Source organism: Peromyscus leucopus, chromosome 13 (assembly GCF_004664715.2).
Source record: "Peromyscus leucopus breed LL Stock chromosome 13, UCI_PerLeu_2.1, whole genome shotgun sequence".
NCBI lineage: Eukaryota > Metazoa > Chordata > Mammalia > Rodentia > Cricetidae > Peromyscus > Peromyscus leucopus.
Window position 1 is genome coordinate 48527808 of NC_051074.1, and position 18332 is coordinate 48546139.

The 18332-nt window shown below is 41.9% G+C and overlaps 1 protein-coding gene across 2 annotated transcripts in view; it reads left to right on the plus strand.

The window, feature by feature from the left end:
• The window catches only part of Mdh1b (malate dehydrogenase 1B), a 38228-nt gene extending 32188 nt beyond the window's left edge, over positions 1-6040 (plus strand). For both annotated transcript variants that reach the window (XM_028886717.2, XM_037210343.1), the window contains 2 exons: positions 3484-3549; positions 5800-6040. In XM_028886717.2, coding sequence (XP_028742550.1) covers positions 3484-3549; positions 5800-5831 — 98 coding nt within the window. In that variant the 3' untranslated portion in view covers positions 5832-6040. The remainder of the gene's footprint in view (positions 1-3483; positions 3550-5799) is intronic.
• Positions 6041-18332: the final 12292 nt, after the last annotated feature.

Genomic DNA, 18332 nt, shown 5'->3' on the forward strand with positions numbered 1-18332 from the left:
GCAGAAGGCCATTGGTTGAGAGCAAAGAGGATTTAGTGGAGTGTGGGTAGAATGTGAGGCTGGGGATTTCAGAGCTTGGCTGATGGTCAAGTCCCTAGAACTGAGCCAAAACAAACACAGCCCCGAGGCAGAATGAAGGTGGGGGCTTCAGGTTGTAGAAGTCCAAGGGGCAGCTGGTTTTAACATGAATTCTTTTCTTCTTAAAATTTACAGGTCCCCTGGGTGGCTGCCTGGGTTTGGCAGACTAGGGCTGTAATTTTCTTTCTCTAGAAAGGGCTACAAAACTGTCATCCTGTATTTGACTCATTGACTGGTAACTGGTCCTAAATTTCCCAACTATACTTGATTATAGAGAGTCTTGTGAAAGAATGTGACTATTCAAATTCAGTGGTATATACTGAATTTTTATTAACAAGGGTCAAGATTGCTTTTTACTTTGTTACCTTGAACCTTGTATCCACTCCAAAAAATAAAACCCACTGTCCTAGATATTCCCAAAATAATGAGAGCATTGCACCTCTCAATTTGGAGATCTCTGTTAATAGCTTGTCAATAAGAAGATTCATGTAGGAGGCTTATGATATCTTCAATTATTTTAATATTAATTTTCTGGCCATTAGACTCTAAACTAAATTTTAAAAAGTTTGAAGGGTCTCTGACTTCTCCACAAATGACAACCAGGAAGAGCACAAGGCCATGAATGGTAAGTAGACTCATGTGGAGAAAAAAAAGTTCCTTTCAATCTAAGAATTTGCACTGAGTTTCAAAGAAAGGAACTTAACCATCTGTTAGCCATAAAACAGTTAAGACCTTCAAAATCCTCTTCCCATACTAAAACATAAGATCATATTTTATACCTGATCCTAGCCCAAAGGCCAAGCTACATGAGATCATATTTTAAAGGCACTAATAAATCTTTGTAGCAAACTACAGGGTATTCCTTGAGCTCCATGGATCCACTAGTTTCTGTGTGAGGGAGGTTGTCATAGTTAGGGTTTCTATTGCTGTGATAAAACTCTGACCGGAAACAACTTGGGAAAGAATGGGTTTGTTTCAGCTTACACTTAGACTTGAGAGTCCATCATCAAAGGAAGTCAGGGCCAGAACTCAGAGTAGGAACCCGGAAGCAGGAACTAATGCAGAGGCCATGGAGGAATGCTGCTAACTGGCTTGCTCAGTCTGCTTTCTTATTGCACCCAGGACCACCACCAGCCCAGAGTGGCACTATCCACTGTGACCTGGGCCCTCCCAAATCAATCATCAATTTAAAAATGCCCTACAGACTTGCCTTCAGGCCAATTCTATGGATGCATTTTCTCAATTGAAATTACCTCTTCCCAAATGACTCAAGATTACATCAAGTTGACATAAAACTATCAAACACAGAGGTTCTAGCCACATAAACTGTGTAGGGAAAGGACCCAAGAGCCTATGACATGACAAGACTCACAGTTAGTTAAACAGCTGAACGAAACAGAGTTTTGTGGCTCAAAATGAAGGAAACATGATTGGCAAGCTAAACACTCAAAGGGAAAAGAAAGATTCATTAACATGAAGGAGAAAACCTAACATGTCTTGAAAATTACTTGGGAACTAAGCTGGCTGAAGAGAAATGAATGGGTGTGAGTTCAGGAACAGCACTGTATTGGTCATGCAGCGTAAGAGTTCCAGAGATCTGCCATACAGCAGTGTGCATGGCTAACAATGTGGTGTTGTGATTCCACATTTTTATGAGGTGGTTTTCATGTCATATGTGTTCTACGTCACAAATGGATGTAAAGGGGGAGGGGGGAGGAGCTATGCCAGGAGGAATTATAGTCTTCCAAAACAGGCTTTAGAAACATATCAAACAGATACCTGCCTTCAAACGCATCTACTGTGTAGCACGTGAAATAGCAGAGCCAAGAGGAAAAATTTAGTTCTGAGAGATGTCTTTGTTCATTCTGGCCATTATTTTAAAAAAAACAGCTGGACTAACAGACCTGGGAAAGTAAGTAGGAATCATGTAATGTCTGGCTATAAGGTTATCAATTTGGCTGGTGGATGGTTGGACAAACACGGAATAGTTGGAGGCTGGCCCTTCTGAACTAACCTAGTTATTTCAGTAGCCCCCCTGGAGGTATTTTACAGCCCACATCACTATCCAGAGAACTGAGTCCCAGCCTCAGCAGAGCTTAAGAAGCCTAGAGTGAGTCTGTGGAGGCATTATTCCTCCAGGAAGGCCAACCAAGATCAAGCAATACTAATGAAAGACTGGAGTGCACCAAGGCCTTGAGAGACCCAAGAAAACCTATCAAATCTGTCATGAAGAAGGTGACTGGCTGCTTTCTGGGATGAGAAGAGGAGAAAGTGAACTGCAGAGAACACATTCTCTAGAACAATTCCAACTTAAGTTGCTAGTTAAAACTTGAGGCACTTAGCCAAGTGAGATTCTTATGCAGACTACAGAACTCCAGTCCCCTGGGTCCCCTAACAAAGCAGAGAAAGTGGCACCGATTTCGGGCTGTCTGGGGGTGGCTTGTTGAATGAGCATTAAAATCAGTCAATCATACCATATAATTCTTGCTGAATTGTAGAAACTCTGTCTGTTAACTCTGTGGGCAGCAAAAAAATTAATGGTTAAGAAAATCAATTTAATCACCAGGGCTTTCCCATTGAAATATTATAAAATTCATAACAGAGGGATTAAGAAAAGATGCTCTTCCAGTTAACTTGGAAATAGAACAGGATAGCACAGGATAGACCAGGACAGCACAGGATAGACCAGGACAGGATAAAAGAGGATAGAAGAAAGGGAGGGAGGGAGGGAGGAAAGAAAAAACAATAGATAAGTAAACCTTATACATATTAATAATAGTATATACAACATATTAATAACATAATCTGTTTATCAATAGCATGTATTAATCATATATGCTAATTAACATTACACACACACACACACACACAAAGCCAAGCATGGTCCTGCCTGTGATTCTAGTACTTAATTAGTTATCTAACTCTGCTCAGAATCAGAAACCAGCTTGAGCTACAACAATGACATCCTTTCTCAAAAAAAAAAAATTTTTTTTTAAATGAATGGTAAGTAAAAGGAGATTAGGAGAGTACTATGGGAAGTAACTTTTGGTTAATCTATGTACACAAACATACTGAGCTATGATATCACACACACACACACACACACACACACACACACACACAGGTTTTTGTTTGTTTGTTTGTTTTTTCAAGACAGGGTTTCTCTGTGTAGCTTTGCGCCTTTCCTGGATCTTGCTCTGTAGACCAGGCTGGCCTCGAACTCACAGAGATCCTCCTGCCTCTGCCTCCTGAGTGCTGGGATTAAAGGCGTACCACCACCGCCCAGCACACACACAGTTTTTTACCGTCAATCCTGGCACAAAGTTTGAAAAGCACTAACTCAGAATATCCCACAGGCTGTTTATTATATTTGAACCCTGACTTTAGTTTAAATTTTTGTTTCAGAAAGTAAAGATAGCACACAGTCCAGTATAGGCCAGGATGAAGAGAAAGAGCAAGCTGTGTCAGACGGTGAGTCTGCAGAACTGGGGACAATTTCGGGGATGCTCACGGTCAGGGCCCACACTCCTGTTGTAGAGCATGAGATGGTGGTAAGGAGGCTTCAGTACAACTCGGTTTTCCTCATGAACACTTTGAGAAAGGGGATGAAATCATCCACAACTGCTTTCATACCGACATGGCTTTTGTGTCAGACCTCAAACTCCCAAGACACTTCAGCTCAGTCCTGGCCCCAAATGTATTACCCTCTCTACTTTTCTCCACTTAACTCTCCTTTACAAAGCCTAAAATAGCCAACAGGGCAAAAGGGAATCCTCTTCAGAAGGCCCTGAGAGGGGAAGCCTGAGACACCCAAGTGAAAAATCTGACACTGAGAACTTTGTTCTCAGTGGTGGAATCGTGGAGCGGTGGGGAAACCTTGAGAATACCGATACAGAAGCAAGTATGTTTTCTAAGTCTGCATACACAGACCATGTGTAAAATAATAATCTAGTGTGCTTCCATTTTTACCATTCTCTTACCTGCATCCCTTTGTGTAGAAGGAAGCTGGGCATCACTGAGCAGTCACCCAGGGACTTACATTGTGAGGCCAGCATTCAGGGGAGGTTACAGAGAGTTTTAACACAGTTATCTGTCTGGACAGCTGCTTACTCTATTGCACATGGAGCCAGGAAATGCTGAAGTCTTAAACTGAGACTCCATACAGATGTGACCTCATATCTTGCAGCTCCTAATGGAGCAAGGCCACCAGGGAAGTGCCCAGGAGGAAGGAAGGAGATGGGAGAAAAGGAGAATGGCCAAACAGTCCACATGTTTTAAATACTAATTCTTTGGGTTCTCTACTGGCTGCAGAGCATTTTTCGGGTCTGAGTTATCAGCTCATCTCTGAAAAGTTATCAAGTCAAGAAATCACAAATGGTAGACAGTAGACAAAGCATTAATACACGTTCTTCTTTTTCTACAAATGGAATTGGTTAGTGTTGGACCCCAAAGTTTAGGGTCTCAAGTGGGCGCCCCAAGAACCCAGACTCCAGTCCAGTTGATGCAACAGCATGAGGATTTTATTAAGCTTCTATATAGAAGGGCAAACTCTGCTCCTAAGAGCAAGAGCTGCATCTTACTGCAGCCCCATAAGGGAAAATCCACAAAACCCATAAGATTACAATTCCCATACAATTTTGTTTCACAAGATCATGGTCTGGTTACAGAGTGATCACAGAGGGGGTACAGTTACGTCAACAGGTACATTCTTCCTGAAACCTCAAGGGGGGATATCAGGGAGGGAGTGGAGTTTACACACAGGTCATGGTGGTCCTTCCTGGAACACCTGCAACTATCCCAGTCACAGCTGAGCACATCTCTTAACAGAAATCTTTTTACATTGGTATATGGTTGCAGGGGAGATTTAACAATGGCTAAGTCAGGTTGCCCTTGGAACTAGATTTTTGGTTTCTCATTTCCTGGTGCTTGAAGTTTCTCCTTTCCTGAGGCTTGGGGGTGTAAGCCTGAAGGGCTAGGGTCTTTCAGTTAGTAGATGATCAGGGTTCCATGCAGTACGATTCTCTCCCAACAATTGTCCCCAATGGCTCAGTGCAGAGATTCAGCCTGGCCTTCTCATTTAGGAACCTCTGCACTTTAACAACCAAAGCTATGATGGGCAGAGTCTGTTCTTTCCCCAGGATGAGTGACAGAAGGAGCTAGGAGATGTGTTCAGCCCTGTGAGTTCTCTTTGCCAAAGCATTTAACTGAGTTCTCCCCAAGAACTCCCTATTTCTTAGGAAAACAAGTTGATAAGGATTTCTTTGTGGCTGCCCAGTCAGGGCGTTCACTCGCAGGATGGTATTTATACATCCAGCAAACACAGCCCACTGCGCTTGGTATTCTGACAATGCACAACATGATGATGGGCTTTGGAATGAGCTGGCTGCAGAGGACTAGAATCGGTACACTGAGGCAGGGCAAGGCCCAGAGATGAAAATGAGGAGGCTGTAGCTACACACATGCTTCAGAATGAGGAGAAAAGGCAGAGAGAATCACACACAGGAATAGCCAAGTCAGGAAGGAAGCCAGAATTCACACTACCACGTGGCAATGGTTAATGAGGGTCTGGTGGCTTTCTGTCACCACGGAATCTGTCCCACACATGCCTCCTCTCAGCCACTGAGCCAAACTGGATGCAGGAACCCTTTGGATGGCACAAACAGAAGTTACTGGTGCATTCTAGAGAGACTTACGCACTTCCATGTTTTCTTCCCTTTACAGACTCTGAGGGAAAATTTGAGAATCACCAATAGCTCCAGCCAGATCAAATATGAAGGAATTGAAATTGTAAGAAGTAAAGACCCCTGAGTGTCCGCATTTAGAGAGGAGCAACTGAAACAACAATTAACAGCCCCAAAGTCCCAATGTCATCACTGTACTGCCGGCATCGAATCCCGTTTTTGTTGATTATTGCATGTCCTCCAAAACAAGTGGATGCTCGTCGCTGTTTTAAATATCTTAACATAGTGCTGTCAATCATTGCGTCTTTGCCTGGACATCACCTGCTCCCTTCCACCTGACCATCCTGGCACTCACTCTGTAGACCAGGCTGGCCTCAAACTCGCAGAGATCCACCTGCCTCTGCCTCCCGAGTGCTGGGATAAAAGGTGTGCGCCACTATGCCTGGCTTCCACCTGCCATTCTTATGATAAGACACAAAGGCCATGTTTCCTCTCATCTCATCTGCACCTCAACTGATTGGGCCAGAACTAAAAAGAACATAGTCATCCATTTATTCTCCTCTCCTGTCCACTCCCTTTCTTCCTTCCCCCGCCCCCTCCACAAATAGATATCTCCATCCCTCCACATACTAACAAATTTAGCCAACACAAAAAGATGAGTAGTTGGCATCTGGGTCTAGTCAATAGTGGTGAACTGGAAAGACAACAAAATCCATGAGATCTTCTGGGCTAGTCGGGTCACCCACCTTCCAAAAACCCCAGATGTGGGCTGTTTTTCTTCAGAAATATTTGGTATTTCCAAGTTTTTGCAAAGTATCTTTGCCACACATTACATAGTTTGGTTAATATTGACTGACTAAGCTTCTATTCCTTGACACATGATACGGTCTGAATAAATGGAATTTTGTAGAAAAAGCAGATTTTCACAGAATCACACCATATAAGTAAAAATGGCGATCTTTTCTTAAAACGATACTGCTCAACTCAATGTTCTCATACATCTTCAACATTCGTCGGACCTTGTACAAATGTTGCTTAGGAACTCATGAAAGCCCAGGAGACTGGTGAAACACTACAACCTTCTGTGCCTTTTGAAAAAGTAGCTTTTAAGGTACAAGTTGCTTTCTGGAAATTCAAGATGTTTCAGATGCTTCTGCCTTGCTTCCATACCACGATAATAAATGCATAAATAAATGGATAAGTTCCAAACATGACTGGCTTGCTTGCTTCCAAAGTCAGCACATTTTCTGGTGCTCTGTATGAATGGCCTGATTCTGCATCAAGAGCAGAGGCTTGTGATCCTCTCCCCACTTCTCTGCATGGGATGATCAGCTGAAAGAGGGGGACCACAAAGAACAATAATTAGACGAATGTCGCACACATGGGTGTATGCATGTTGTCCCTTAACATGCAGAGCCCATCCCTGGTGAAACTGGATTATACTGAGAAATGAATCTGGGGCCAAGAAAACGTGTCTTCAGCCCAAACAAAACTTCCTGCATCCCCCTTAAATCAATTCTTTTACTAACAGCACACAGTGCAAGGTGGAGATGCTGGAAGAGTGAATATAAACCATAGATACCACCTTCCAGTGTAGTGGCCCGGACAGTTATTGATTGCCTCCCCACCCCCATGGATTGTAAGCTCTGGCCAGTCACATAATTAGCTGCTTCTCCTACTGGTGAATACCCAAGGAGCTAAAGAGAAGCAAAGGCAGAAATTTCTCCTCTTAAGGGCACAGTCAGCCACATTCTTAGCATGAGTATAAACTATGTCCTGTCTTTGGACCAGTATAGCATGTTCTGGAATAGAGTCCCATATGTGAGTAAACCAATTTAACTTTAATCACTGTATATTACCACGCATTTGCCCCAGTTGTAAGCTATAGATTATACTGGGAGGAAAGTATTAGTATTTGCTACTTATTCAAAGGTAGTGCTTCACATCCCCCTTCAGGGAGATTCAGTTTTTCAACTGATGCTTAGTTCTTATAGTAGCCTAATATATAATAGGCCGACTTGGGAAATCTCACATCTGTTTTTTGCTATTAGAAAGAGCATTAATGCAAGATTATTAAAAAATAATTTTCTCGCTGTTGTTAAAGCTGAAATGGTAAGGGCACAAGAGAGGGATATTCAATGTATTCAATAAAAAAACTAGAACATATCGATGGGAAGAGCATTATGTAGTAATTACTGAGGCCAGTGGTCAAAGTCCTTGACCTTTAGAAGACACTGCTAGTTACCCTCCTCAGAGTCTACCTCCATCCTCTTAGCTAACAAAATTCTGCTTTTGCTAAAATAACCAATCAGCCCAACACCAGGCTATGATTATTGATCTAGTCCTGCTTGACAGTGATTGGTCTAGGGGTAGTCATATGACCAAGTTTTGAATGATGCTATATAGGGACAAGTCTGGAAGTCTGGGGGTAAGGTCTTTACTTCCTTCTCTCCTAAAAGGCTGTCCTATCAAGACGCAGTGCCTACATTACTGGCAGCGATTTGTGAACACGAGGAGAGACGTCACTAGACTAATAAGGTGATAATAATAAGCAATGCAAAATGTAGGGGAAATCCTGGCCACGGTGAGCGCCAAGAGCTCAGCCCGAGACCAGTTTGAAACTTTGATGATATAATAGACTCTGTGGCTTAAACTCCTGTAGGTTGGGGATTTCTATTACTAATAGATAACTTCTGTATAAAGCTATATACGCATCTATATAACTTGGTAGAGAAATAGCTTTCAAGTGAGTGATTTTGGGGAATTTTAAAAATGTATTTAAATAATTTAAACAAATCACTTTTCCCACTCAACCAGGCTTAAAGCCTGGGTTGTCTCAGTTCTTAATTTCCCCAATCCCTGCCAGCAAATATCAACAAGATACATCAATACTATACCAGTAGTTTTTTGTTATTGTTTTGTTTTACATTAGCACCAATTGAACCCACCCATTAAAACGGATTTCCAGCTAGGCATGGTGGCACACATCTGTAATCCCAGCACTCAGGAGGTGGAGGCAAGAAAATCAGGAATTCAGAGCCAAAGCTCAGCCACACAGCAAGTTCAAGGCCAGCCTGGCTACCTGAGACCTTGTCTCAATCAAATAGGAAACAGACCAACAAAGACCACCGAGTCTATGATAACCAATGGTTTCAGGTGGAGCCAGAGAATCTGCATTTTCATGTATTTCCAGGTGCTGCTGTTGCTTTGAGGACCACACTTTGATAACCACTGTCCTAGGCTGGCTGGGCAGTCAACTAAACAAGCCATTCCTTGAACTCATTTCATGCACGCCCGTAACCCAGACTCTCTTGTCTGGATTTGATATCCTGACTCCAAGATTCTTATCTAATCTGGTAAATCATTTCAGGATTTCTTCATGCCATCACCATACAACCAGTCTTCACTGCCCAATGGCGCCTCCGCTTCTTACTGCTCCTTGCATAGCATCTTCCTTTTCTGGGGTCCCACAAATCTGTGTTATTGGGGTCTCTCTAGGTTTAACAGTCTTCTGGCTTAATAACGCTTTTTGTTTGTTTAATGGAGATGAGAATCGTGAGCCTCCACAAGACCAAGTGAAGAAAGGTCATACATAACCACCAACTTGCTCATTTTCTGGCCTTACAGTGAACATCTTTAACTCGGAGATGGTCCTGGCCCGGAGCTGCACGCTTTCTGGGGCTGCAGAGGACACAGAAAGGTTACCCAAGCTTGCAAGCTGAGCTGCTGGCAGCAAACTCGGAACCTCCCAATGTGAGCATCTGCTCTGCCCCCTCTCATTAACTTTTTTTCTGGGCAGAAATGAGGAGCCCAGAGAGATATCTAATCACAAGTCTATCGCTTTGCTGGTACAGAGATGCATGGTCTTCACCAAAGGTGCCACTGGCCAGGGTTTTGAGGAATGCATTCAGACTCCTCTCTTCCTGTACGTATGCTGCCTATGTCTGCAAAAGAGGCCATAAATTCTAACATATCCTGCTCAAGAACAATGTACATTAGTCACTCTCAAACAATGCTACCAAATCAACTTTCATACACACTCAAGATTCCATCTGCATTTGCAAAATCTTAATAATGAGTTCTCAGTATTTGTGGCCTAGTTACTCTCTATTGCTGTGATAAGACACTATGACCAAAGCCACTTACAGAAGAAAACATTTCTTTGGCACTTAACAGTTCAGAGTGTGAGTCTATGTTGACGATAATGGAGAGCGTAGCAACAGGCAGGCAGGCAGGCATAGTACTAGAACAGTATCTAAGCATACATCTTAATTCCACACGCATGAGGCAAAGAGACAGAGCTAACAAGGAATAGTGTGAGCTATTCAAAGTACCCCCCAGTGACACATCTCCTCCAACAAGGCCACTCCTCCTAATCCTTCCTAAACAGTTCTGCCAACTGGGGATCAAGTATTCAAACATCTGAGACTATAGGGCCATTCTCCTTCAGACCACCACACTGTGGATTTGACGTGGTTTGTCCCTCATAGGTTCCTTTGTTTCCTGGGTGGCAGTGTTAATAACTGATGAGAGTTTCAACCAGTAGGTTCCAGATGTGAAGTCCATTGAAATCACTGCCCTCAGGAAAGATTAAGGTAGTTATGTAGGGCTCAGAACTAATTATAAAAAGAACAAGATTTGAATCTAATGCAGCTTCCTGTCTTACCAGGTAAGCTCTCCCTCCTGCATGTTCCTCCCTTCATAGTGCCATCTGCCATGATATGGTACAGCCATGAAGATCCTCACCGGAACTGTCACTGTTCTATTTAGACCTTTAGCTGCAAAACTTCACCACAGTTTGGGTGGCTGTAAGTCATGTGCCTGCACACACACACACACACACACACACACACACACACACACACACACACACAAGAGTGTAGGACCCAGGAATAAAAGCACACAGTCACAGCTACCTGATTTTGGGCAAAAATATGAAAAACATGCATTGGAGAAAAGGCAGCTTCTTCAAGAAATGCTGTCAGAAAAACTGATATCCATGTGGAGAAGAGCGAAACTACATCCTATGTCTTACACCCTGTACAAATGGTCATTCAAAATGAGTCAAAGACCTTAATGTGAGACATGAACCCTGAGATTGCTAGAGGAAAACACAGAAACACTACCAGATACAAGCACAGGCAAGGACTCTCTGACCATTCAAGGTGAAATCTAGAATTGACAAATGGTGGTGCATGGAATTCCAAACGTTCTAAACAACAAAGGAACAATCATTTAGCGAAGAAATAACCCCCGGAACAGGGGGAAGTCTCCACTATCTGGGAGAAGGTTAATATCTAGAATATATGAAGAACTCAAAAAACTAAATATCAATAAAGCTAAGCAGTCATGTCAATGAATGGGCTAGTGAAAAGAACAGTTTTGTTTTGTTTTTTGGGTTTTTTGTTTGCTTTTTTTTTTTTTTTTTTTTTTTTTTTTTTTTTTTTTTTTTTTTGGTTTTTCAAGACAGGGTTTCTCTGTGTAGCTTTGTGCCTTTCCTGGAACTCACTTGGTAGCCCAGGCTGGCCTCGAACTCACAGAGATCTGCCTGACTCTACCTCCCGAGTGCTGGGATTAAAGGCGTGTGCCACCACTGCCTGGCGAAAAGAACAGTTCTTAAAATATGAAGTATAAATGGCCCACAAATATTTTAAAAATGTTCAACATCATTAGCCATTAGAGAAATGGAAAGAAAAACTACATTGAGGAGTTTTCTTTTCTCAGTCAGAATGGCAGCCATTAAAAACAACAGATGCTGGTGAGGAAGCAGAGAAAGAGGAACCTTACACACTGCTGCTAGAAATGTACATTACTCCATCCACTATGGATATCAGTGTGGAAGTCCCTGGGGGGGGGACAACTAAATGTAGAGCTACTGTATGACTCCTGGGTGTTTGCCCAAAGGACTCTGAATCAACATACCTGAGAGATCCCTGCATATCCATGTTGACCTCAGCACTATTCACAATAACCAAAATAAGGAATTGGTCCAGGGGTCTGTGAGTGGATAAAGACTATTTAGCTTGTATATGTAATGGAGTTTATTCAACCCCAAAGAAAAAATAAAATCGCGGCATTTGCAGGAAAGTAGATGGAAGGGGAAACCTTTATGTGGAGCAATAAGCTGGGATTAGGAAGACACATGTCCATGCTTTTCCTCATGTATAGAACCTAGATTTCAGTATATGGGTGTAGGTTATGAAGGTAGAAAAGGGACCGTGAGATGGGAGGAAGATGTCCTAAAGAGGGGGAGGGAGGAGAAGCTGCTAATGCATTGGCAAAGCAGAGGAGAGAACTATTTGAAAGGAGGTAGAGGACTAACAGGTGGGGTCAACGTGAGCAGGAGGAAGGGTGTGAAAGAATAATAAAACAGTGATAGATACATGCATAAAATGTGTTAATGAAGCTTACCACTTTGTATTCTAACTTAAAATTAAAACACTAACAATCAGTATAAAATCATTTTAAATGATGGCATGAATGATTTGGATGCAACACTGCATTCAGTCCTGGTGATAAAACCCACACCTTTACATCTCACAGTACCCCCGCAGGACTGCAACAGACCCATGACGCTCACAATGAGCTGGACATCATTCTTTCTTTCTCATTGGTCTTCCTCTGTGGTCTTGTACCTGTTGAGATGTCCATTAACCAAAAATAAGAGAGAAAGGCCTCTGTGGGGACATAGAGGGAAAAAACATTTTAAACTGTTGATAAGAATATAAATTAGGACAGCCATTATGAAAACCAATATGGAGCTTGCTTTAGAAAAATAAAAATAGGTGCTGGGGATACGGCTCAGTGGTACAAGCGCTTGCCATTCAAGCATGGGGACTGTCAGAGTTTGGATCACAAGAAACTCTCATAAATGCTGGGTGGGCATGGTGACCAGAGATTCCTAGAGCAAGCTGGCTAGCAAAACTACCCATATTGGTGAGTTCTGGGTTTGACTGAGAGATCTCGCCTGAATGAATAAGGCGAAAGAGTGGTGGAGGATGATTCTCAGCATCAGCCTGGGGCCTCCACATGCACATACATACATGTGCATACCTACCTACCTACACACACACACACACACACACACACACACACACACACACACACACACACGCATGCATGCGCACACGTACATGCAGATGCATATAAAGATGAAAAAATAAAATAAATTTAAAATGAACCCACTATATGAGCCAGCACTGCCACTAATGAGTACATATCGAAAGGAAAGGAAATGAACACATGGAAGAGATCTCTGCGCTTCCATGTTCCATGATCCACAGCAGTCACGTGTCAATGACTAACAACGCAATACCATTGGGCCTCTTCAACAGGGAAATCCTGCCGTTTCAACAATGTCTGTGAGCCTATATAACACTGTTATATAACACAGAGCCAGGCCCACAGTCAAATATTGTGTGATCTCATTCATATGTTGATTTCTGTTGAACTCAAGCAGACAGTAGGGTGAAAGTCTCTAGGGTGGTGAGGACGTTAATTCTGGGGCATGCAATTTCAGCTACACAGAAAAGGCTAAGTCTAAGGAACCTATTGCACAATAGGTTATAACCATATGGAGATTATAATAATGTATTTTAAAACATCACTAAAAGGGTAGAATTTTTGTTACCACAAAAAAAATACTATGTGAAGAAACATATTAGCTCAATTTATCTGTTCCTCAATGCACATATATCTTAAAACATTGTGTTGTACATTAATTTATAGACTTGTGTCATTTAAATTTAACAAATTTATAAAAATAATATACCTGTATAATATCTGCTGAAATACCAGATTTCTCTTTTTGGACTTGCTAATATATTATGATGTCAATTCTAAAATGTCAGTCATCCTTTCTTGTACCCATAGAATTAAGGCTCTCCAGTACAGTAGTCTTTTAACATGGTTTATAGTTTCTTTAGGATTTTCTCTTAAAGGGTTGTAAATAATATTGGCCCATAAACTTTTTGTGAGTGTGTGTATGAATGAATGGAAAGAGAGAGAAAGAGGGAGAGAGAGGGGAATTATAAATCTCTTATTTCACTATGCAAATTTTTGCTAACTTCATAAAATGAATTTGATAAGCCAGTATGTCTTCTAATAATATTCATGTATAATAACTAAGAATCTTTTGTTTTGAAAACAGCAGAGACTTGAAGCACATAGCCACATGGGCTCAGAACATTATATTTTTGGCTCATTTGATATGTCATCCTTGGTAATGGTTTCTATTTTTTTCTTGTATTGGTGTTATCAACTTAACTTCTTTCTGAAAGGACTCAACAGATACAAACATGTTTGCTGTGGGATGTTGTAGATATAACAGTCTTATTAAATAAGAAACACAGAGCCAAATGCAGAGTTAAAAGCCCAAGAGGTCAGAGCAGTAGCTAAGAGCTCATACTAAAAACACTTTCTTACCCTTCCTGCTGCTGCCATCCTTCCCCTCAAAAAGAGACCTACTTCCTGTGTATCTGTCTTTTTATTGACTTTCTGTTCTGCCTTCTCATTGGTTGTAAACACAACCACATGACCTCCTCATCACTGCCTGTCTATACAGACTTCCAGGTCTTCTGTGGTTGGTATTAAGATTAAAGGCGTGTGTCTCCAAGCTGGCTGTATCCTTGAACACACACAGATCTGTCTGTCATGTGATTGGGATTAAAGGTGTGTGCCACCACCACCCGGCTTCTGCTATGGCTTGCTATTAGCTCTGACCCACAGGCAACTTTATTTATTAACATACAAATAAAATCACATTTCAGTACAAATAAAATATCACCATAGGATGTTCTGTATGCTGTGAATGTGTTGCTCTGATTGGTTGATAAATAAAAAGCTGATTGGCCAGTAGCCAGACAGGAAGTATAGGCGGGATAAACAGACAAAGAGAATTCTGGGAAGAGGAAGGCTGAGTCAGTGGATGCCAGCCCGCCATCCAGGGAGCAGCATGTAATTAATGACACACAGGTAAAGCCATGGAACATGTGGCAACATATAGATTAACATAAATGGTCTGAGTTTAAATGTAAGCCTGAGCTAATGGCCAAGCAGTTTTAATTAATATAAGCCTCTGTGTGTTTACTTGGGTCTGAGCGGCTGTGGACTGGGCAGAACACAGAAAAACTTTCAGCTACACCTATTTTTTAGCATGAATCTTAAAAGTTCTTATTGATAAAATCAAACCCAGAGCCAAGTATTGGGGTGAAATGCTAGATGATCAGAGAGACAGAACAAGCCACAGCTACCTCACCTGACCAACTTCTCAGCTGGTCTTGTTTCCTCAGACTGGAAGCCTCTGTGTCCTCATATCCAAATGGCTCTCAGCTGAACTGTGCTGCTAGAAGCCTGAAAGTTTAACCAGGCCAAATGCTTAACCAGCCAAATGCTGAACCAGCCAAATGCTTAACCAGCCAAATGCTTCTAGTTTCTGGTCCTCACGCCTTATATATCTTTCTGCTTTCTACCACCACTCCCTGGGATTAAAGGCTCGCTTTCTGGGATTAAAGGCATGTGTCGCCATGCTTGGCTGTTTCCAATGTGGCCTTGAACTCACAGAGATCCAGAGGGATTTCTATCTCTGGAATGCTAGGATTAAAGGCGTGTGCTATCACTGCCTAACTAGTGGCTTTTCTCTTCTCTGACCCTAGATAAGTTTATTAAGGTACACAATATTTTGGGGAACACAATACCACCACACATATTCATAAAGTAGTCTTGATTTCCATATAGGACTGCCTACGTAGGTTTAATTATAGCATATCAAGCCTCCCTTTGTGCTCTCTCTCCAGTTACATTCTTTACATTTATGTATTATACAGACAGTGAACAATGTCCATTTGCCATGAGGAACCCACACCTTGTTAGTTTCTGGCTGGCCTGGAATCCCTGTGGCCAACCCAGGGCATGTCGTGGTGGAAGAGGAAGTCTGACTCCTTCCTACCTGCTTGCTTGCTGAAGCTGTTTCAGATGTAGAGACGCAATTACCAATCAGCATTTTCAGAAACTGCCACGTTAGCAAAGAGACCTTGCCAGCCACTTACAACGTAAAATGGCAACTGGATTTGATTCATAACCTAAAACACTTACAAAAAGAGAAGGGGGAAGAGGGGAGGAATGAGAAGGGACTAGCAGGAAAGAGGAGGCCTTGATGTGACTTTGGGCTGGAGCCAGGGTTTGCAATCGTAGCTACAAAGTTCCACTAATCAGAAGTAAATGAATCCAGAAGTCCAGCCAAGTTTAAGACCACCGATGGTCAATTTGCCAAAATTACTTTCAGTATACCTTAATCATTCTTAGTGTTTAAAAATGATCTAATTTAGGTTCATTTGATTTAGGATCCTAGACAGCTCTTTCTATAGGTACAGATTATTGACTGACAGAATCGGTCTATGGTATGTATTTGTCCAAATCTAAGCATGGCAGCATTTAGAAAAATATTCAGACATTTCTTCATTGCTGGTACTGGGAACTGTGTTGGCTTGAGGCAGATATAATGTAAAAACTAAATAAGGTTTCAACTCCAAGTCTGCTGCACTTAGCCAGGTGGAGATTTAATCCCAAATAGATTTGCTTTCTTCCTGAATTTTTGTCTTACCTGTTCACAGGAAATCAATATGGCTTATATGGACACAGACAAATGATGACTTTTTTTCCCCATCCTCACTTGATCCCATTCTTGTCCCATCATATATCAATTTCCATTTTTTAATAGATCTCAAGTTTCAACTTTGGGTAGACTATCAGTGAGGTACTAATGTTTTTCAAAAATGGAAGAGTAAACTGCTTATCCTTGGCTTTATATTCATTCCAAGTTGATCATGACTAAGGGACATTCTAGAAAGACTGTATGCCCTCCTGTCATAGTGAGCATGAACTCTCAGGTATCCAGGCTCTTGAGCTCCTGCACTACTACACATCAATTAACATGCCTCTACTTTGGGTTTGGGTGTATTATCACTTTAATTTTGAAATTATGTTTTATTAATTCCTCTCTTTGTCTCTCTGTCTCTGTCTCTGCCCCCCCTGCCGTGTGTGTGTGTGTGTGTGTGTGTGTGTGTGTGTGTGTGTGTGTGTGTACATGTGTCTTTCTCTGTGTGTGGTGAGATGTATTATGCATGTAAACATGTAAGTGTATGGAAGACAGAGGACAATTTCTAGGAATTGGTTCTCTCCTCCCACCATGTGGATTCTAGGATTAAACTCAGATCCTCAGGCTTGGTACAAATTACCTTTACCCACTGAGCCATCTGGTCTGTCTCAGATGTTTTTGGCAAAAGTGACAGTTGATTCCCTAACTGTTCCACATCCTGAACATTGCTTACTGTAAAGTTTTAATACATTTGGTTTGTGTGATAATACTTTCTTAAAGATCCTAACAAGATTTAAACAGCTAGGTTTTAAGTCTTTAGAAATAAGACCTAGTTATATTTATAACTTAGGAGGAAATGTGAATTCATCAAAAATTATTACCATTGGTATTATATTTAGTGCCTTTAGAATATATAAGCATACCTCTGCATTTACCAAAGAATTAATAAAATGAGTTTGATTCCATTCCAGTGTCACTTTTTTTTTGGGTTGGTTTGCAAGGTGCCATCACCTGGGGCTTGGGGTCCGTGTTATTGTTTTCCAAGCTCTATACTCCCAGCAGCACTGGAAGATGTCTTCCTTCCCTCCCTGTAACCTGGCACTAACACGAAAACGACCTTTGAAACAGAGACGAATGAGTGACCTTGAATTATTCAGGATCTTTATTACTAATGAATGTGCTTCTTGGAGCTCTTAAAAACAGTGCAACTTCAACTGCTACTGTTTTGCCTGCAGCTGCTGGGCAGTCAGAAGGAGGAAACGACCCTACGTGAGAATGCCATACCTGGGAATCCGCTATGCCTCAGTCTTCCTTACTTCCACAATGCTGGGGTCATAGCTACAGAGAAGGACACTGAGTAAGGTAAGGGACGTTCACAGTGCATCTCCAGCTGTTCAGACTGGACGGGTGGCCACCTTCCCACACCACCTGGGCCTTCACGGGCCATATGAGGGAGCCCTGCTATAATGAGGAGAGTGCTTACCATAACTCTTGCTGCATCTTTCCAAACAGATACTACTTGAAATATTCAGAAACACCCTAAGTCTCGTTGAGTCTCAGGTTGCCACTACTGCCATTATTTGGTTTCATTTCATTTTTTTTTAAAAAACTCAAGACAGAATGTCATGTAGACTAGGCTGGCTGTGTAGCCAAAGATGACTATGAACTTCTAATCTCCCTGAATCCACCTCCAAATTACGGCCATGCATCACTAGACTCACTGTAACATGAATCTTAGAAGGTCTTATTAATAAAACAACCCCGGAGCCAGGTATTGGGGTAAACACTGGAAGATCAGAGAGACAGAACAGGCCACAGCCACCTCACCTTGCCAATTCCTCAGCTAATCCTGTTTCCTTAAACTGGAAGCCTCTGCGTCCTCATCCAAATGGGTCTCAGCTGAACTGTGCTGCTCAAAAGCCTAAAAGCTTAACCAGCTCTAGTTCCTGGTCCTCATGCCTTACATACCTTTCTGGTTC